General features: G+C 39.3%; 1 protein-coding gene across 3 annotated transcripts in view; it reads right to left on the reverse strand.

The window, feature by feature from the left end:
• LOC114271142 (PH, RCC1 and FYVE domains-containing protein 1) overlaps nt 1-21932 on the reverse strand; it is a 30183-nt gene extending 8251 nt beyond the window's left edge. For 2 of the 3 annotated variants that reach the window (XM_082866584.1, XM_028212752.2), the window contains exons 1-8: nt 21607-21932; nt 21161-21313; nt 20862-21026; nt 19550-19636; nt 18897-18986; nt 17400-17480; nt 16120-16308; nt 13919-16012 (exon numbers count right to left, since the gene is read on the reverse strand). In XM_082866584.1, coding sequence (XP_082722710.1) covers nt 13919-16012; nt 16120-16308; nt 17400-17480; nt 18897-18986; nt 19550-19636; nt 20862-20909 — 2589 coding nt within the window. In that variant the 5' untranslated portion in view covers nt 20910-21026; nt 21161-21313; nt 21607-21932. The remainder of the gene's footprint in view (nt 1-13918; nt 16013-16119; nt 16309-17399; nt 17481-18896; nt 18987-19549; nt 19637-20861; nt 21027-21160; nt 21314-21606) is intronic. The other variant, XM_082866585.1, reaches the window with a different exon arrangement.
• Nucleotides 21933-22405: the final 473 nt, after the last annotated feature.

Below are 22405 nucleotides of genomic sequence, written 5' to 3' on the forward strand. Positions count from 1 at the left end.
AGGAGAGGCCTATTAGAATATTATAAAAGGAGGGTGACCTACCGATAATGTTGTAGTCTTTGTAACTAGATTGATGACTATTCTCAGGCAACAAAAAAGTAAAAGGATTAATAGATGGTTGAGAAGTGGTCTTTATGCATGTTAGAATTTACCTACACCTACCACCACCTACTACCACACCTACTACACCTACCACCAATTTACCCTCACCTACTCCTCACCTACTACCCAAATCCTCTTCTATATAATAGGACTCCTTGTAATATCAATAACACAACAATATATATCAATCAATAATACATGAATTTTCACATGGTATCAGAGCAAGGTTAAAGATCTTGGTGTTCTTCGCCTTCCGGCGGGCGGCAACCTTGCCTTGACCGCCCGCCGGATCTCAACCAATTCAACCCACCCCAGAACTCAAACCCACATTAAACTCTGCTCTATCCAACATTTCCCTACGTCACCGCACATTCTTCTTCCTCGTCATCCTCTTCCAAGTCTTCCTAGTACTCTACATCACCGGAGCTCCTCATGTTTGTCTCTCTACCCATCAATTCTCGCCGGTCTTTCACGCCGGCGATTGCGAGTCCCGTAAAATCTACGTATACGACCTCCCGTCCATCCATCAAGCACGATTTCCGAGGCCTTTTACAGACCGTTTGCCGCCACGTGGACTGCGCTCGGGAAAACTGTCTCGACGGCACGACGGCGATCATGGAAGCGTTCCTCGACTCCGACTTCTGTCTCCAGCCGAGAGGCAGATCTCAGCCGATCTCATCTTCTGCCGGACATTATGGCAAACCAGGCCCCCCCGAGAGTCAGATCTCATCGCAGCGTACCACCACCACTTTCTGGCCGTTGCGGATCGACGCCCGTCGTCCCAGCATGTGGGGCCGAGCATCCACCACCACCCGCCGAGCGCATTTTCCCGATCCAGACACCATTGCTTCGGCTCTCTCTCCCTCTCTCTGGACAAAACAGCGTGTAACTCTTCGGTGGACAAGCTTTGTACAACTCCATAAACTTTTTTTTTTTTTTTAATTCCAATTCTCTCTCTCATCTCACCGCCCACTTTCTGAATATAATATAACCCAATATGTTTGTCCTCCACAATGGACAACCACCCACATGCCTTCTCTCTCTCATCTTTTCACTTTTCAACCCACTTTGCATCCACCGTCACTTTCCCCACTTTCTATATTTTATATATATATATATATATATATATCTCTTTTTTATTATATATTAAAAAAAAAAAAAAAAAAAAAAAAAACAAACATCATCTCTCCTCCGTTTGATTTCACACTCCATTATTTTTATTTTCTCCAACCCACTTTCCTTATTTTCCCCATCTTTCATTTTTGATTTCAAATATATTTTTATTATTTCTTTTCTTTATTTTTCTTTCCCATTATTTTTAATCTCTTTCCAATTCCATTCATCCCATCTAGCTTTGCACACCAACCATATTTTATTCATCTCCGGGATCAACCCCGATCACAATTTTACACAAAAAAAAACAAAAAAAACAAAAAAAAAAACGACCACACAAAAAAAAAAAAAAAGGAAACAAACCAAACAACCACATCCACATGCGGGATTTTTCTCTACTCTGCCGCCGGTCTTTTCTTCTTGCCTCCGTCTTGGACGGCCCTTGACGGTGTTGCCTCCGTGCTTCCTAGACCACCAAGCAAGTTGCCTCCTCCCTGCTCCTCCACTACAGCGTATGGCGGACCTCCAAATCGGAACATCACGGTGGCCTTCCGCTTCAGCTCCTTGTTTTCTGCCCTTAGCACGCTTATCTCTGCTCGCGCATCCTTATACATGCGTTGGAGCAGAGCCAGCTGGGAGTTTAAATGCTGCACCTCATTTGTCCTACTCTGCAGCCGGTTCGATAAGTTTGTGACCGCCGTCATGCTTTCCACACATGCCTTCAGAGTATACTGATTGGCCTCCACATCCGACTGCCCTGCCATTCTTTGCTCCACAGACCGCATCGAAAAGTTCAACGGAGCAAACTCCGGGGCACTTGGTTGAGGTTCCAGTGCCACCGCACCAGTTCTCTCTCTTGTTGACTCGTTGAGGTCGGGAAAGAGGGTGAGCAGCCCGCGGGAAGACGATGAAGCCATTTTCTAGGCACCAGAGTGTTACACAGTATCTCTCTCAGAAATCTCTCTCAGAATATCTCTCGCAGGTTTTTTGCCTCAGCCTCAGCCTCTGTCTTATAGCCGAGGCAGCCACGCGCATCGCGCGCCTCTTACCACCAGCCGACAACACGGGCGCGCAAGCCAAGGCGCCCACGTGCCTCGCCATCATGTCCGGCACACCTTTTTATGAATTGGGCACGCCTTTTGATGGCACGCCTTTTGACAGATTGGGCACACCTTTTGAGGGTGCACCTTTTTCAACGGTCCGACATGACCCCATAAACTGTCCCGACATTGATTCCGGTTAGCATCTCCAACGGTCCGACATGACCCTATAAACTGTCCCGACATTTGATTCCGGTTAGCATCTCCAACGGTCCGACATGACCCCATAAACTGTCCCGACATTTGATTCCGGTTAGCATCTCCAACGGTCCGACATGACCCCATAAACTGTCCCGACATTGATTCCGGTTAGCATACAGTGTCCTCTACAACGTTATGAATCCACCATCCAGTGTCCTCTACCACGTTATGACACCACCATCCAGTGTCCTCTACCACGTTATGACACCACCATCCAGTATCCTCTACCACGTTATGACACCACCTTTCAGTGTCTTCACCAACGGTCTGACACGACCATACAGTGTCTCCTATCTTTTTTTATTTTTATGTATTTTCTTGTTTTGTTCCTCTCTTCAAACTCAAGTTGGTTAGTTTCTACAAACTCAAGTTGGTTAGTTTCTATCCTCCTTGAGTTTGCGGGGGGCTGTTAGAATTTACCTACACCTACCACCACCTACTACCACACCTACTACACCTACCACCAATTTACCCTCACCTACTCCTCACCTACTACCCAAATCCTCTTCTATATAATAGGACTCCTTGTAATATCAATAACACAACAATATATATCAATCAATAATACATGAATTTTCACAATGCACATTAGATATATCGAAAATATCAGTAAAATAAAAAATCATAAAAAATTTCCTTGGGGTTTCTTGTAACTTTTAGAACATTTTCATAATATATTTACATATATTTAAATATATAATATAGTTATATGAATGATTAAAGGGATGCGACTTATGGGTTTAAACCAAATGGTGTAACCATTGAGTTTAAACCATGGCCATTGAATTTAAACCAAAAGACATGACTCTTGGATTTAAAGGGTGTCACTTTTGAATCTAAAGGACACGACCATTGGTCTAAGGGATACAAACCCATGCCTATATAAAGACGGAATGGGTTAGCAATTATAGAAATCATCCATATGAAGTCCATGAAAATTCTCTCAATGATTCATATTGTTATTTTGCTCTTTACTTGGTGGATTAGAAAAATCCAAAGGTATTCAGGGATCTAATTTCATCCGTGCATAACGTAGTTGGACTTCAATCTTTAGACTAGGCTTCTTTGTATCCTGGAGGCGGATTCACGAGTAACCCGGTGCACACCATATTGGACAATATTGGTGGGAGGGCGAATATCGTCTTAAGGAAAGCAATGTTGTAATACGCCTTGAAACAATACTAATTATTTTATGTTTTATCTCTTTCCATCTCATTTACCAAATTTGCACCAACAATCTTAAGACGATATTCCCTAAGAGATGGAAGAAAATAAATGAAAATACGATTAACAACAAAGGCCTTGTTTGTCATAACTTAAAAAAGTCAAAAAATCACTATCCTATTTAAATTGCATCATCTTATTTAAGTCACATTACCTTTCTACCACATCGCTTCAAACCCAATCTATATTTCATAAAAAGTCAAAAAGTACACTATTTAAATCATCCCAAACCACTCCAAAGTATTGATCTAATTTCAATATTGGTGAGGTGTTAATTAAGGAATCGGTTCGGATACGGAAATGCTCTTTAAGTCACTAAGGAATCGGATATGGAATCGGTTCGCCTCAGGATGGTTCTGATGTTGTGATCAAAAGGTTTGAATTGTTCACTCATTCAAAAAGGTCACTCAATAAATGGTTTAAGGTATTTGTATCCTCTTTTACTAGAAAGGTACGCATTTATTTATGCAAATCTACATTTGTGCATGGTCATATATATAGATAAGTTTGTGCCAATAAATTTGTGATCTTTATGCTACTGGAAATTTATGTTCCTTTTTTATACTGAATACATGGGCATAAATATTGATTGGCAATTTTAGTGGCCAATATCATCTTTTATTTTTATTTTCTGTTTGTCATTAAAATGTTAGTTTGACTTTCTTGTCTACACAATCAAATTTATATTTGAACCAATTGGAGTTTCCAACTAGGCACTTGTGTGTATCTCTCGATCTTCATGTCTTGTCCTTAGTGTAAGAGGAGGTTGCTGTTTGTTTTTGTAACCGTCAGTGGTGAGGGGGTTTGACTTGGTGATTTAATATAAAAGCATTAAATTCTAATCAACATGAAACAAGATATATATGTATACATTTGATGAAAGTCAAATTGTAAGATATTAGTATTTCATATTCCGTTTTGAAATTAGTTTGTTATTGATCAATTTTGAATTTATGCCATAAAAGAAACTGTTATGAATATTTAAGTTTTGCTTTCTCTATTGCATAATAGATATAATTTTTGTTGGTATATGTTTACAATCAATGAGTAATTCAGAAAGTAAAATCTTTGTGGCTTTCAGTATTCAGTGATAGAACTTGGGTCAACTTTATTTCTGCAACATTTTATATGTTACTTGTGAAACACGTGATTTTATTATTTTATTTACATATTATCAATTTGCATGAAACTTCTAAGTTTTGTAAGATATTGTTAATATGACTTGTTTTAAAGTTTTATTAAACTATTTATATAGTTAGTCTATATGTTCGTTTATACATTTGGAAGGTGATATGTATGATCCTTTCATAAAATGACTCAGAACTTGGAAAAAGAAAGGCACAAATATTTGAAAAATATTTTGTGGGAGTTTTCGAGAATGTGTTTTTAAAATCAGGTTATGATTTTAATTATTAAGATCAAGGTATGATTTTTGCATTGTGATTTCTTGAAACTTGAGAAAATATAGAGTATTTGTTATATACTTGGTAAATTTTCTGAATAAATAATTTAGAATTTCTAATTTATGTGACTTCTGTTTGAATGAAAATTTTATATTGATTGGTCAATTTATGATTCAAAACAAATACAAGCACAAAAGTATTAGTTCCAAATATCTTTACTATTGATTGCTTAAGTCGTACAATTTAATTTTCTCAAAGTTATTGAGAATGGTTAATTTATATGTTAAAGTAGGTATCCGATTATTTGAAAGGATACATAGGTGCCTGTTTAAATATTTAGCATTAAAACTATGGCTTAGAGTAAATAAAGATTACTCTTGGTCGGGATTTATCTCTTAGAATTGAAGAGATGATTCTTAGTCTCTTGTAACAAAAGAGATGGAGTGACAAGGTATTTTTATCATGGATTTTTCTTGAATTTTTCAGGATGCAAACTCATCATTAATATGAGTTGATAGTTATGATAGTGATTGTTAGTCCAAACATGTTGATCACGTCATAAAATGTGGTAATACATAACTATGTAAGAATTTTGTCCACATGACTGTAAATTATCTTAAGAAATACTTGCAAGAGATTTGATGTGAGATAATCAAATGGGATGAATCTTAAGCCCAATTAATATATAACTCCTGGTGAAAACTTGACTCAACGCTTGAAGAAACATCAAGTCCTTGAGTTCAATGAGCCCAAGTACACCATGTGTCGTGATTGCAAGCACTTAAATTTTTATTTTTATAACCATCCCAAGGTATAAAGTGCTTAGGACCTGTAATGCAAAAAAGGAGGTTGAGCTACTTAGCTCTTAATAAGTTTACAACGGTGAGTTAGGGTACTTTCTTTACAAGAGTACTCTCAGTAAACTTACCTATATGAGTGTAGGAGGTGGTATCGCTTCCTATGAGTTCAAGGGCTTGATTCTAGAGCGCTTATGAAACAGGATATAGAGACAAGGCCAATCCATGTGTCGGCTTTTTGAATTACCCAAGGAGAAGAAAATTTGTGTGTAAGACGTGTCCGATTAATTGTATAAGATTGAAGCTTTGAATCATGGTATCAGAGCTAAACCTATAGGGTTTCGGCTCACCCTCGTTGGCAGACCTATTCACCAACAATACTCTAGGGTTCGAAGCTTACCTGGGTGATCTGCCTTAGCCGTCTTCCTCAGTCGCTCTTCCTCCGTCGATCTCCTCAACCGTCTTCCTCAGTCAATCTCCTCATCTCCTCAGCTCTCTCTCTCTCTGTCGCCATCGTCGCCCATCATCGACCATCGCTAGCTCATCGTCCCCGTCGCCAGCTCATCGTCACCATCGTCGGCCGTCAACTCTCTCTCTCTGTTCGTCCTCAGCTCGTCTTCCTCAGCCGTCTTCCTCGTCGACCTCCTCTGTCGATCGTCACTCGACCGACAGCTGGGCATGAGAGATATCTTCGCACCAGCTTGAGGGGGAGTGTTGGCATATTATAATCACCGAAAGTCTTAGTATTTTATTAGCCGAAAGGCTTGGGTCTGTAATCATTGTGATACCCTCAGGGATCATCTTGTAATTGACTTTGTTTGTAAACCCTAATCTTCATGTATAAATAGGGTATGATGAGATATCACCCCTTATTTATACATGAAGATTAGGGTTTACAAACAAAGTCAATTACAAGATGATCCCTGAGGGTATCACAATGATTACAGACCCAAGCCTTTCGGCTAATAAAATACTAAGACTTTCGGTGATTATAATATGCCAACACTCCCCCTCAAGCTGGTGCGAAGATATCTCTCATGCCCAGCTTGCCTAATATGTCATGAAACGGTTTATTCCCAATTCCCTTGGTGAGAATGTCAGCAAGTTGTTCACCAGACTGAACAAAAGGAGTACAAATGGTACCACTAGTGAGTTTTTCCTTAATGAAGTGGCGATCAATCTCAACATGTTTTGTCCTGTCATGTTGAACGGGATTGTGAGCAATGTTGATGGCGGCCTTATTATCACAATATAACCGCATGGAGTCCGTCTGAGCAATACCTAGATCACTCAACAATAATTTGATCCATAAAAGTTCACACACACCTTGTGCCATAGCTCTAAACTCAGCTTCTGCACTTGACCTGGCAACCACATTTTGTTTCTTACTCCTCCAAGTAACTAGGTTGCCGCCGACAAATGTGCAATACCCTGACGTTGATCTCCGATCAGTTACTGACCCGGCCCAGTCAGCATCTGTATAGGCTTCTACACGAAGATGGTCATACTTTGAAAAATACAGACCCTTACCAGGAGCAGACTTCAGATACCTCAAGATTCTCATGACAGCCTCAAAGTGAATCTGATGAGGAGCATGCATAAACTGACTAACTACACTGACAGCAACAGCAATATCAGGACGGGAGTGAGATAGGTAAATGAGCTTACCCACTAATCGTTGATAGCTCCCCCTATCCACAACTTCTCCTCCTGCATCATCTCCCAATTTTTGATTGGGTTCCAGTGGGGTGGCACATGCCTTGCAGCCAAGCATCCCAGTTTCCTTCAACAGGTCAAGCACATATTTTCTCTGTGAGATAAATATCCCATCCTTAGAGCGAGCAACTTCAATTCCCAGAAAATACTTCAAGCTTCCCAAGTCTTTGATTTCAAATTCTTTGGCTAAGTATTTCTTCAACAGAGGTATTTCCTCACTATCATTGCCTGTAAGAACTATGTCATCTACATAAACAATAAGCGCTGTAGTCTGACCGCATGAGGAATGTTTCACAAACAATGTGTGATCTGCCTGACTTTGTTTGAAACCATATTTAAACATAGCCTGAGTGAATCTTTCAAACCAAGCCCTTGGAGATTGTTTGAGACCATATAATGACTTCCGAAGTTTGCATACTTTCCCTTCTGTTTGATGATCCTCAAAACCCGGAGGAATGTCCATATATACTTCTTCTTCGAGGTCACCATGGAGAAAAGCATTCTTGACATCAAACTGATAAAGCGGCCAATCTAGATTAGCTGCGAGAGAGAGAAGTACTCTGACTGAATTCATTTTAGCCACGGGTGCGAAGGTCTCCTGATAATCAATGCCATATGTCTGAGTAAACCCTTTTGCCACAAGTCTTGCCTTGTAACGCTCAATAGACCCATCTGCTTTGTGTTTTACAGTATATACCCATTTACAGCCCACAGGTCGTTTGCCCGTAGGTAACTCAGTCAATTCCCAAGTGCCATTCTTTCTAAGTGCTTTCATTTCCTCAATCATGGCGAGTTTCCACTCAGAGATAGCAAGAGCATCCTGAAAATGGTTAGGAATGCTAACAGAGGAAATATTGGACACAAACGCTCTATATGAGGATGACAAATGAGAGTATGATACAAACTGTGAGATAGGATGTTGAGTACAAGATCTCACACCCTTCCTTTTGGCAATAGGAACATCAAGATCAATGGACTCACGAGATTCAAAGTTACCTAGACTCTCATCAGAAGCAGGAGATGGCAGTGGAGTAGCAGAAACAGTCCCTTGTATCCAGTTAACTTGTTTTCTGTCGATGTCCCGGACATAAACATGCCCATCCTTATTCTTGGTGACAGTGGGTTCTATAGTTCCAGTAGAAGAGGGGGGTGCAAGAATAACTGGTTCTACTATAGGAGGCACAGGACTCACTTCTACCAGAGGAGACACAGGACTCACTTCACACCAAGGCTCCCCCGGAAATGAGGACGGGGACACCGGAGAGGACAAGAAATAGGACTGGGATTCAAAGAAAGTGACATCCATGGACACAAACCACTTACGGGAGGAAGGGTGGTAACATTTATACCCCTTTTGAGTAGGAGAATAACCAAGGAAAACACACTTGAGGGAGCGAGGGTCCAACTTACCACGAGAGGGAGAGTGATTATGGACAAAACAGACACAACCAAATATTTTGGGAGGAATAGAAAACAAGGACTGAGAACCGAGGAGGACGTGAAGCGGAGCCTGTTTGTCCAAGACCTGGGTAGGGAGACGATTAATAAGATGGGCAGCGGTGAGAACAGCGTCGCCCCAATAGGATTGAGGCACGTTCATAAAAAAACACATGCACCGAGCCATGTCAAGAAGATGCCGATTCTTGCGTTCGGCCACCCCATTTTGTTGAGGGGTATTGGTGCAAGAGGTCTGATGGATAATGCCATGAGTAGAGAAATAGTTTCCTAACCCAGAATCTATGTATTCCCCGCCATTATCAGAACGAAAGATTTTGATAGTGGCCCCAAACTGAGTACAAATCATCTTATGAAAAGTGCGAAACACAGAGAAAACTTCACTCTTATCTTTCATGAGATACACCCAAGTAGCACGAGAAAAATCATCAATAAATGTAACAAACCAGCGATGACCTTTCACAGACAGAACACGAGAGGGACCCCAAACATCAGAATGTATTAATGAAAAAGGAACTAAGCTTTTATTCAAACTGGGAGCAAAAGAAGCTCTATGTTGTTTTCCAAGTTGACAAGACTCACAAAGAAAGTCAGACACATGATGATTTGCGAAACTAGAAGGAAATAAATGCTTAAGTAAATGAAATGAGGGATGCCCAAGACGCCGATGCCACAACCATACATCAGCGGGGGTAGTAGAAGACGCGGTGGAAGAATAAGCAAGTTTGTCCGGTTGATCTAGGAAGTAGAGACCATTTTCTGCACTACCACTGCCAATCGTCCTCCCCGTGACAAGGTCCTGAAAAAGACAATGATCAGGAAAAAACGTCACACAACAATTCAAATCCTGGGTAAGACGACTTAAGGATAACAGATTAACAGAAAACTTGGGAACATGGAGAACAGAAGATAGATGCATAGTGGGAGTGACTTGGACTAAACCTTTTCCAGAAATGGAAGAAACAGTTCCATCGGCAATCCTAACTTTGTCCTGACCTGAAGAGGGCTTATAGGCAGAAAAAAGATCAGGGGAGCCAGACATATGATCTGAGGCACCAGAATCAATAATCCAAGGCAAAGATGTATGACACAGGAAAGCACAAGGAACAGATGCTAAGTTACCTGAGCGGGCAAAGGACGAGGAAGCGGTACTGAGAGCAGTAGAAGATCGGCGGTCCAACAATTGGCGCAAAGCATCCTCCAACTCAGTATCAGAAGCTTGGGTAACAGAAGTGGAATTAGAATCAAGGGTATCCACGGCACTAGACTGATGAGCCCGGGAATAGGAACCACGTCCTCGAGAGTGGCCTGACCGACCTCCTCGAGAACCTGACCGATCACCTCGACCCCCAGATGGAGTCCCATGAAGCTTCCAACATGTCTCACGAGTATGCCGCGGCTTCTTGCAATAATCACAGAATACAGACTCCTTAGCAGCAGACGGAGGAGGCAGGCTGAGGCCATCTCGAGGAGTAGACAGTAATGCGGAACGGTCAGTAGAGACAGGGGACATCATAGCTGACCGACGACTTTCCTCATTTTGTACATAGGCAAATGCCTCCTGTAGTGAAGGAAGGGTGTCCATACTCAGAACTCGACCCCTAACTGGATCATACTCCATATTTAGGCCGGCCAAAAATTTAAAGACCCGTTCCCGAGCAATGAACTTCTTGTACCCGACAGAATCAGTAGGGCAAACGGGCTTATAGTCTTCCAGGTGGTCAAGGCGTTTCCAGCCGTTGGTGAGGAAAGTGAAGTACTGAAGAACAGTCTGCTCCCCCTGAAGTGTGCTTTCAATAGAGCGACGCAACTCAAAGGCCTGTGAAAAATTTCCTTTGCGGGAATAGGTAACAGCCACAGCCTCCCAAATGTCCTGGGCAGTCTCCATAGATAAGTAGCCCTCACCAAGTTCTGGAACCATCGAATGGATAAGCCAACTCATAATCAAAGAGTTAGTAATCTCCCATTGGTCATAACCTGAGTCAGTGGTACTAGGTGCCTGTATCCTGCCATCAACATACCCCATCTTTCCTCTGCTTTTCAAAAACAAAGTCAAACTTTGAGACCATGCTAGGTAGTTCTGACCATTAAATAGAGAGGTGGTGATTTTCAGACTAGGGTTGGGATTCTCAGTCATGGTAGTAGGTAGAATGAGACTCTCACTCTTTGGTGTTTGAGACGAAGAGGACACACTAGTGGAATCTGTCATGGATACAATACAATACTACCAAACCCACAACAAACTAGTAGAAATCACAAACCCGGAAGGTGGTAGTGAGATAACAGGCACAATGACCACTATAAAGTCATAACAAAAAAATTAAGAAATGATGAATTTTTTTTTTTTTTTTTTTTTTTTAATCTATATATATATATTTTTTATTTCATTTTAATTTATTTTATTTATTTATTTATTTATTTTTTCTTTTTCTTTTTTTTTTTTTTTTTTTTTTTTTTTTTTTTTTTGTAAATTGATTTATTTATACATGTCTTTATATATATATATAACTATATATCCTGATATATATAAACAGAGCCGGATATATATATATAGTTATAGATATATATATATATATATTTATAGACCACAGTGATCAGAGGACGAACAGAGAACAGAGAAGACGAGCAGAGAAGACGAACAGAGAAGACGAGCGACGAAATGGCTGGAGGAGGTCGCCAAGCTGCTGTGCTGTCGGTCGAGTGACGATCGACAGAGGAGGTCGACGAGGAAGACGGCTGAGGAAGACGAGCTGAGGACGAACAGAGAGAGAGTTGACGGCCGACGATGGTGACGATGAGCTGGCGACGGGGACGATGAGCTAGCGATGGTCGATGATGGGCGACGATGGCGACAGAGAGAGAGAGAGCTGAGGAGATGAGGAGATTGACTGAGGAAGACGGTTGAGGAGATCGACGGAAGAAGAGCGACTGAGGAAGACGGCTAAGGCAGATCACCCAGGTAAGCTTCGAACCCTAGAGTATTGTTGGTGAATAGGTCTGCCAACGAGGGTGAGCCGAAACCCTATAGGTTTAGCTCTGATACCATGAAGCTTTGAATAATCAGCTTAGGGTATGATGAGATATCACCCCTTATTTATACATGAAGATTAGGGTTTACAAACAAAGTCAATTACAAGATGATCCCTGAGGGTATCACAATGATTACAGACCCAAGCCTTTCGGCTAATAAAATACTAAGACTTTCGGTGATTATAATATGCCAACAAAGATCACTAATTCAAAGACAAGTCTACTATGTCATCTTGATTAACTTTGATGTGTTGTCACTATGTGAATGATTCAAATTGAAAGATATCTACATTTATGCATAAATTTTCCTAATCTATCCAAGTTGTTATTTTCATATATTTTGAAAATGGTAATGGAATGTTGGAACATTTTCATAATATATTTAAATATATAATATAGTTATATGAATGATTAAAGAGATGTGACTTTTGGGTTTAATCAAATGGTGTAACTATTGAGTTTAAACAAAAAAGTGTGTCTTTTGAATTTAAACCATGGGGTGTAATCATTGGATTTAAATCAAAAGACATGACTCTTGGATTTAAAGGTGTCACTTTTGAATTTAAAGGACACAGCCTTTGGTCTAAAGGACACAAACCCATGCTTATATAAAGGTAGAACGGGTTGGACATTATACAGAAATCATCCATATAAAATCCATGAGATTTCTCTCTAACATTCATATCGTTATTTTCCTCTATACTTGGTGGATTAGAAAAATCCAAAAGTATTCGGGATCTAATTTCGTTCGTGCATAACACAGTCGGACATCAATCTTTAGAGTGGGCTTCATTGTATCCTAGAGGCGGATTCGCAGGTAACCCGGTGCACACCATGTTCGACAAAATTGGTGAAGGCGAATATCGTCTTAAGGAAAGCGACATTATAATACGTCTTGAAGCAATACTAATTATTTTCTGTTTTATCTCTTTCCATCTCATTTACCAAATTTGCACCAACAGTAACATCCTCTAATCAACTAGGTGGGGCTACATGAAGTTGTCTATAAAGAGGTGGACTGGTCTCTAGTCCCACACTGGTGAGGCAATCAATCTAGGTTTGCACAGGAGAGTTAGAGAGTTTTACCCATGGTGCAGGAGCACTTACCATAGAAGTTCACTTTGTTGGGGAAGTGTGGATTCTTAATAAACAAGTATCAGACACTAATAAGTTGGCATGACGTTACAGGTGCCCCCTTGCTTGAAGGTGGGGGTTCGGAGGGCTTGCCCCCCTACCCAAATTTGTAGTAATAGTATTTTTGATATTTCTACACTTGTGACCTGTTGTCCTAATTCTATGGATATGTTGTTGGAGGCAGCAATCTCTCTATCTCTTATAACTTTTCTGATCATAGTGGAACCGCAACGACGGTGGACGTAGCCCTAGTTTTGGGGTGAACTATGTATTATGAAGCTATTCATCACATAGAACATGTTAGGAGGGTTCAAGAAGTGTTGGCAAAGTGTCAATAAAGTGTTTGATATTGAGTTTGAATTTTTTTTACTTAAGACATGTTGAAAAGGTGTTGAACACACGTTTAGGAGTGTCCAAAGAGTGTCGGCGTTGGACACGACACACTTCTTATATAGAGTATCTACGTTTCTAAGTTGATCTTGATAGGTGTTATGGATTCCTAACACACTTCAAATATATATATCAAAAACTAGTACTTCCACAATTTTTTCATGTATAGTAATAAAAAGCACACTTAATCTTGACAGGCTGTGACTGACATTATAACAACAGACATGCACATGCAGTGAAACCACAAACTTACCTGTGAGCTTAATATTGCCATTTCTTCCTTGAGGCCATCATTTTTTTGCTTTGAATCATCAATAATGATTTCAGGATATGAAAAGGCAGCAAATGCTGATGCGATTGACACGGAATGACAGGGGCTTGAATTTATAGAGACTGGAGATACTGTTCGAGAACTAGGAAGAGAAGCAGTGGATTCAAATATATTTGATGTACAAGAGCTTCCACATTGGACACTTCCAGTGCTAAATGGAGAGGTATGACCATTATTTGAGTCTGATTTTCTGTTCTTCTTGAAATTTTGGCTACTAGCTTGTTTGAATGAATCAAATGAGGAGAGCGTAGAAAGTAGGCTGAGTGATTTAGAATCCAGGGTCTCCTTCTCTTCTACCTCCCTAGAATTTTGATATATTCCACTTGGTATTCTGGGAATTCTACAAGTTGATCCAGATTCCATGGCCACCTTTAGCTTTGTAAAGCAACCATCACAAACACGATAAGGTTTTTTTGTATTGGGAGCCAAAGAAGCCTTTAGAGATTTCCGACTACTACAAGCTTTGCAAAAAACTAGCCCACAGTTGTAGCAATTATGACGCTTTCGTCTGAAATTAAATGGACTGTGGCAAGCAGAACATACGGAATTGTCAACATGGCACACCCATTTATGAAGACAAATAGCAGCAGTGAAATTAGATCCGCAAACCACATTCTTTACTTGCTTGTCTCTTAGAGCTTCAATGAGTGTGGGAGTATTTCTGTCATTATTGTCTCCGTGCCCTAATTGACCATTTGCTCCCTTTCCCCAAGTGTAAACCTCAGATTTGGAACTCAAAACTGCAACATGATGAGAACCACATGATATCTCTTCAATGTAATTGTATCTGATTTTACCTTCGACACAAGTGGGAAGCATATCAGCACTTCCGGGATACCCACGTTGTCCATAATCAGCACTACCCATTGTATATACTCGTCCTGAGGTTGTAAGAACAATAGTGATGCTATGACCACAGGCCACTTGACAGAAGTTTTTGTTATCCAAAAATGCTACACAAGATGGAACGAGTCTAGCGTCACTATCGCCATGTCCAAGTTGGCCTTTATCCCCATCCCCCCAGGTGAATAGCTTTTTAGTTGAGCTACCTGAACTTGTTGGTTCAGTGATGACCTCCACAACTGCAGCTGTGTGCCAAAAACCACAAGATACCTTGACAGTCCGTAGTCCTTTAAGAGTTTCAACTTCTCTGGGCACACTTGTGCTATTGTGATCTCCATGACCCAGGGCACCAAATGTTCCATCTCCAAATGTAAACAACTGACCCACCATTGTAACGGCAGCTATATGCCAAGGTCCACAAGAGACAGATGATACATGCATACCCTTCATTTGACCACATAATTTTCTAGGGGTCCAGCGACCGACTTCACTCCCATGTCCTAGAAGACCAAAATTGTGGGAAGCATCACCCCAAGTATAAAGATCTCCAGATATTGTAACAGCACAAGTATGATATTCTCCACAGGCTACTAATTCAGTGTTCAATCCACTGAGAGTGCTAATGAGTTTTGGGTTAGAAACATCAATTTCTATTCCATGCCCAAGCCTGCCACCCAACCCCTCTCCCCAACTAAAGATCTGCCCCTGTTTGGTAACCAACACTGCATGTTTGCTTCCACAAGCAACATTTTGGGCATTAAGCATTGTTGCTGATTCCAGAACCTTCGGTAAAAGTGCATCCATTCGAGCAGCAGGTGACTTTCCAACTCTATGCACACCTCCACCCAGCAGCCCATCACCAGTTCCTTCTCCCCAAATGAAAACATCAGATAGAGCATCAAGATCATCAAGAGAAGATCCCTGGCTTGATGAACTTATGGCACTGGATAAACTGATTCGAAGACTATCAGCAGAGCACCGGCCATCAATATTATCTAAACCTACAGATGATAGTGAACTGAGAGAACTGCCAATAGAATCTGTCTGAGGGTAACACTGCGCAGAAGCACTATATGTTACAACATCAGAAAATGCTCTTCCCAATAATTTCTGCGGGGGATTAGCAAAAGGAACTGGAATTTTTTGACCTTCTTTTTCAGTAGTCCCTTGATCCTGTATAATAAAATTAAATGAAAAAAAAAAAAAAAGAAAAGAAAAACCTCAAAAATCTGAAGACTTTAAATGAAGTGGTGGATTATTTGATTCCATTAGTACCATACCTTAAAAACTATGTTGCTGCTGCTACATGAGGAAAGTGATGGAGAGTTTCTTTGTGTATGGACACTTGAACCATCAGATGATAAACTACCACTTCTTGATTCACTTCTCCACTTTTGATAGTGATCCCGTGAAATTAATGCCCTAAGGGCAACAAACCAGATTTCAGCTTCGTCCTTATCTTTGCAAATCTGTCCAGTGTCCAATCATTAATGGCAGTCATATATACAAATATCAGATTACCCTACAACAGGAGTACCAATGACCCCAAAAGCTTAAGCTATTAGGAAATGTGCCCAACAATGTATATCAAGCTATTGAACATTACATATAGATAGATCTAAAGGAGAAAAATAGGACTGAATTATGCATAACTTCAAAATTTATAGTCTTTCCAAATAATGCAAAAAGATCTACAATTAATTTGAAATTTAAAAGAAAAAGAAAAGAAAACGAAATTCAGTTATCTGAGAGCTAAGTGAAATCAATTACTACATACACTTTACAAACAAGAAATTATTAAAAGAGTGGTAAAATCATCCCCTTAACATCCTTAAGCACCAAGGACCTTCCCCTTCCTCCATTTCACATGGACATGGAAATATCTTATGAAATTACATATCAAAAAAATTCATGGAATATCTAATTTATCCACCATCATATCTTAAAATTCCAGGACAGGAAACCTCTTTTTTGCTTATGTGCTGCTGAGCAACAAAACATTTCTTTAATTGAAATTACTAGACATGTAATACAGTCAAATATAAGTCCCAGCCCAGGTGAAAGCTTTCCCTTCAATTCCAGGATTAGATGAATAATACATCAATTCAAATTTTTCCACTTCATTGATCGTACTTTGACATAATTGGCCAACATTCTATCCAATCTATCACCTTTATATAGTCAAGCTTAGATAAAGAAAATCGTTGGTCTTCTATCTAACCTTTTTTTTTTTTTTTTTCTTTTGATCGGCGAAAGTCAGTTGTTAGTTGTTAAATTAACACCACTGGAAGTTAGCCTCCCCACCCTTGCAAAGCACAAAGTGTTTACCTCCTAATTCAACTCCCCCTTAAGGAGAGTTGAACCCATGACCTCCCCCTTGGGAATAATCCCTTAAAAGAGTCATGGTGGCCAAATAGGCTAGGCCTAGTTGGTTCTCTTGTCTAACAATATTTGCTAGGATAATGAGTAGTGGAAAAAATTAGATAAAAGTACATACATAAGCAAATATTTACAAGAAAAAAGTATGGTGCTTTAAAGTAAAACCAAATGATCAACCCACCAAATCCAATGATCTATTGCTGTATACAAGAGAAAATGATTGATATTCCTTCTCAGGTCGAGGATACCGTTGAAATATAACCTGCAAAACCACGTCCAGTAACATCCTTCTTATTTCAGATCTATGCAGCCAAACAAAAAATGAGGTACACTCGCATGAACTTTATCATTGGTTGCCTATGCTTTTGAAGAAAGTTCACTTAAATAGTCATTTGATTTGACTATAAATTGCTCTCTTTGAAAAGAAGAAAAGCTTTAAAAGATAGCAGCTTTTGGGTGCAGTTAGTTCGAAGGACACAACTTAAACCTGACACTAAAAAAGTGGTGTTTTTTGCAATCACCTTTTTTCGAAATATTTCTTGCCAACACATACTCGGAAAGAAATCCAGAGAATCATGCAATTTAAGAGCAGGGTGATGACCATTAGCATTCCATGAGTATGCTCTAAAACATTGCTTGAAATGTATCAGTTGTGAAACGAAATACTAAAATCACGTATTACTTTCACATCAGTATCATCAGGTCCAACTCTAGTTTTGTAAAAATAAAGTAGGACAGAACACCAAGGAGAGTAATGACTGTGTCAGAGACTCAGGTACGTTTCAAACATGACACTAGTGAAACAAACTAAGAGATGCCAAACAAAACCCTTGGTAATCCAAAACTAGAGTAGGGCTTTAGAGTTTCTAAGTTAAGGACTCACGTTATTCCGAAACAGTTCTCTGTTTGTCACTTTGTTGAGATACTGCACAAGGTAATTGAATAGATAGTTGACAAAAGAAATTTCTGATCTAAAGGAAAAGGATGAGTTTCGGTCATTAAGTTTGTTGGGTACTTCTTGAAGCAGATACTGAATTTTCACACAACTTATATGGTGCTGTTTCAGGCCCATTCATTGTTCCAGCAGATGTTTCGTTTTGTTACTCTCCATTTTTAGTTATATTTGTTTCTTATGAATTTTTACCATTTTTGCATGTAAGAATGTCAAGACCAATGCCAACTTGTATGGCTAGTGGTGCCATTTCAAACTAGGTACCATGAAGCATGAACTGTGGTCCTTTGCAAGAAATCATTCTTCGAATTTAATGACAGTGTTAAAATGTTGTAATGCAGAATTGAATTCACTCCAACTCCTTTTTCCCCTCTATTTTTGCTACCATCCCCCCACTATATGGTGTGGAAAGTAACAAGGTGTTTCGTAAACTAGAGAAGCAAAAGAAATGATGGACTCCAGTTGTAACTGCATTCTAAGTTCGTTTGCAGTTAGAACACATCCCCCAACTCCCCCATACTTGCCTGTATACCCAAGCCTGCTCCCTCCCATGCATGAACTCAAATACATAAAGAAAGATGAAGAACCCCCAAACCCAAACTAATCTCAATTAACTAAAGGGATGGGCAACATTGTTGAAAATGAAACTCTTAGGAATCAAAGTACAGAATTGTGCAAACTTACAATACCACAAAAGATTGAAAGCGCAATATAGAGCAAACTTACAGTTCGCTGTCCAGGTATAATCCTTGAAACATGACTTAGTTTAAGCTGCTTCTCCTCTTTGCCATCATACCATATCAATACTGTTTCATCCTGAAATACAAAAAGAATTTGTTATATTTACACATGTAGGGAACCATATCTTGGCTCAATTTCCAAAAGTAAGCTTTCATTACCAATGGTTTAATTAATATGAATATGCTTTTATTTGATGTAATACCCCAATTTTTCAAAACTAAAGGGAAATACTTTTCAAAATCACAAAATGACTTCTGATTCATATTTTGTGAACACTAATTGGATTTCTTTTATCACATAATTTAAAGCATTTACTGTCATTGATATTTTACATATTTATGTGACTTGCATATATATTGGGAGAAACTGTCAGGTTGCTTGGGATGTCTGTCTGTAAGAGGCATGGGCCACCACATGGCCTTTGCCAGGTGATGTCCTGGAAGCACTGAATAACTTCTCCCAAAGCAGAGCCCAACTGTAGGCCTTTTATCCACTTTTAAAAACATATTTATTTTTATCACAGCACAAACCAGATACACATTTGAATAACATAATATACCATGCAATCAGCGTAACTGGAAAACATGCAGAAAGAAATGTAGACCTGATCCATACTTATATCAATGCAAATAACTTACAGTAGAAAGCCGGAATGGACAGAACTTCGGCTTCCCTCTGCGTCCATACTTTAGCAGATATGCCCCCCTCTTTAAGGCTGCAATAGACTACATTTAAAAATAAGATACAGAAAAAATTATCAGATCACTCATGGATAATTTAGCAAAAGCATATAGCATATTGAAGTACCCTAAGAGGAAACAGGGAGAATATTAAGAAAATTAGCATATGTGAAGATAAATAAAAACTTTATGATATCACAAGAAATTCCCAATCATGGGCTTCCTGCACCAAAAATGGAGTTTAATCATGGGCATCCATCCCATGTCTAGGCCCAAAGCAAAGATAGAAGCATAGGAACCACTGGACCACAAGCAACAAAATCACTTGATGCACTGCTGGATTACTCTACACAATAAATACTCGATCAAAATGAGGAATCACTCAACTCCAAAGCAAGAACACTTGCAAACTTGATCAAAAGGCCAGCCTTCCTATCATATTCTCAGTGACACCTATAGATTACAATGTAAGAAGAGGGACCATTCGACTCAAAGAGGAAGCCAAAAGAATTAACCATGTAACTAATATTCAAAACTAGGATACTACTTGTTCACAATTCAAAATGGCGCATAAGCATTTTAATTGTTCCTAGGCAGTCAAAATGTAAAACTGGAATGGAGACTTGCACCTTAAAGTGAAAAATATTTCATATGACTTCTTGTTGGTTTTTTTTTTTTTTTTTTTTCTTCTATTCTTTTTTCTTCTTTGTTTATGTTTAAGAACTCCAGCAAGACTCATTTCCATCAGTTGCAGATACCAACAGCCATCTTAGTTCTCTCAGAGAAAAGAAAACTGAAAGCACTTAAAGCAGACTTTCAAATGGGAAATTCAATGCAATTGGATATCAAGTCAACACAGAAGCCACGCTTTCAAATCCTGGCAATTAAAGGAAAGAACAAAATTTCTAAAGTCTTAATTTGTAAATTGAAGTAAATTTTTGGCAACTATGTATATTTGAGCGGGCATTGTGCCCCTCCATTGTTTGATTTTGTAGTCTTGTGAGTGTGTAGTATTTTTCCGATTGAGAAAGAAATTGTGTCAGACATAACAGATTCAATGTGGCCCAATAAATTGGTTTATGATTTTTTTACATTTGCTTCTTCTCCTAAAAAGTTGTGAAAATGGCTTCTACAATATTTAATAGTCAAAGCTGTCCCCAGCATATAGCTATGGAAACAACCTCAGATAGGAAACAAAAGCAAAACAATTCTAATTGGCAATAAAATTATGAAAGAAAAGAAAAGGAAAAAGATAGAGAAGTTACATCACCTGCTCGACATCCCTCTCATCAAAACTAGTCCTCTGTATATGAGCCATTCACACTGCAATATCAGGTATAGCCCTTGTGCAGTGTAAATTCCATTCGGACAACACAAAATCTCTAGAAGATGCGTCGAAATTCGCCCCATAAAAAACCTAACAGCACGCTCGGCACTAAAGACAGAAATACAATTCCCATAACTCCATCAAAAGAGTACCAGTATCCTCGGCTTGGTTCTAATCAAGATAGAGAGGACACAGAAACAGAAACATATTAAAATATCAATTCATTCATAATAAAAGCTCACCATTTTCTTCCCTCAGACTTTCTGAGAACCTACTGAATGGCTAATGAAACTCCATGTAAACCATAAACTGAAAAGACTAACAACTCGCTGGCATTAATCTACCAAAGCACTTCAATCTTCAAATCCATCAGAATCTCGATCAATCACAACAACCTATAAGAACACATCAAGAACAACGATCATACACTTGGCGTTTGGCTTCTCTTAACCACAACAAATCAATCACATTATTATCATAACAAAGACAAATTTGAATCAACATCATCAGTTTTGTCAAATTCATGCATTCTCACTGAATAAAACAATTAGTGAGCTTCAAAAAGGTAGGGTTTGGCACAATGTGGATCAATTACGCAGAGTGCCCCCAATTTTCACGAACAAAAACATCACACCGCCTCTAAAAGTCAGAAAAATAGAGAAAACAAAGCAATGATTGTCTTGTTTACCTAGGCTGCGATCAAAATTTTGTTATAGGTCATTCGTGAAGCCATTTTGTGACGAATCTGAGGTCGATTTGTTCCGAATGCGAAGAAAACGAGCCGATTGAAGAACTCAGCAGCACCGAATCCGAAGTATTGATTCGTCGAATTTTGATCTCGACTAGCTCTCGAAAGGAACAGAAAGAGAATTGCAGAGTTTTTTCTGAGAATTTAGCTTGTGAGCGTGCCTCCTCTCTCTCTCTCTCTCTCTCTCTCCTTACATGTACATATTTTCTCTCTCTACATCTATATCGATCTCGCGCGCGCTCTCTCTCTCTCCCCTTCTTTTTCCCTCGCAGATTTTGTTTTTATTAGTATTTATCTATTGGGTGTACTTGTGGGAGATTACCACGTCAGCAACTGATTCTGTTTGATGGGATGGTTGGTTTTGTCATTTTGGCAGCACTACTCAACTGGTTTCCCGCCTAAACTCCGTATGTTCATTTAACGTGTTCATACGCCAAACAATATTCCAAATAACTGTTATAGTATTGGGGTAAGGCCTTGGGATTTAAGGCCTAATTTGAGAAGATTAAATAAGTGTATTTTTTTATTTTTTATGAAATTTGAGTTGAGTTTGAAGTGATGTGTTAGAGAGGTGATGTGATTTAAATAAGACGATGTGACTTAAATAGGATAGTGACTTTTTGACTTTTTATCTTTTTTCAATCATGCCAAACTTGGTCTAAGTCTTAAGGTCACAAGTTTAATTCTTCTTTGAGCAATGTTATAGACCACTAATTTATTATCACTAACCCCACCACTA

The sequence above is a fragment of the Camellia sinensis genome, chromosome 4, assembly GCF_055761805.1.
Source record: "Camellia sinensis isolate YWXY chromosome 4, ASM5576180v1, whole genome shotgun sequence".
Classification (NCBI taxonomy): Eukaryota; Viridiplantae; Streptophyta; class Magnoliopsida; order Ericales; family Theaceae; genus Camellia; species Camellia sinensis.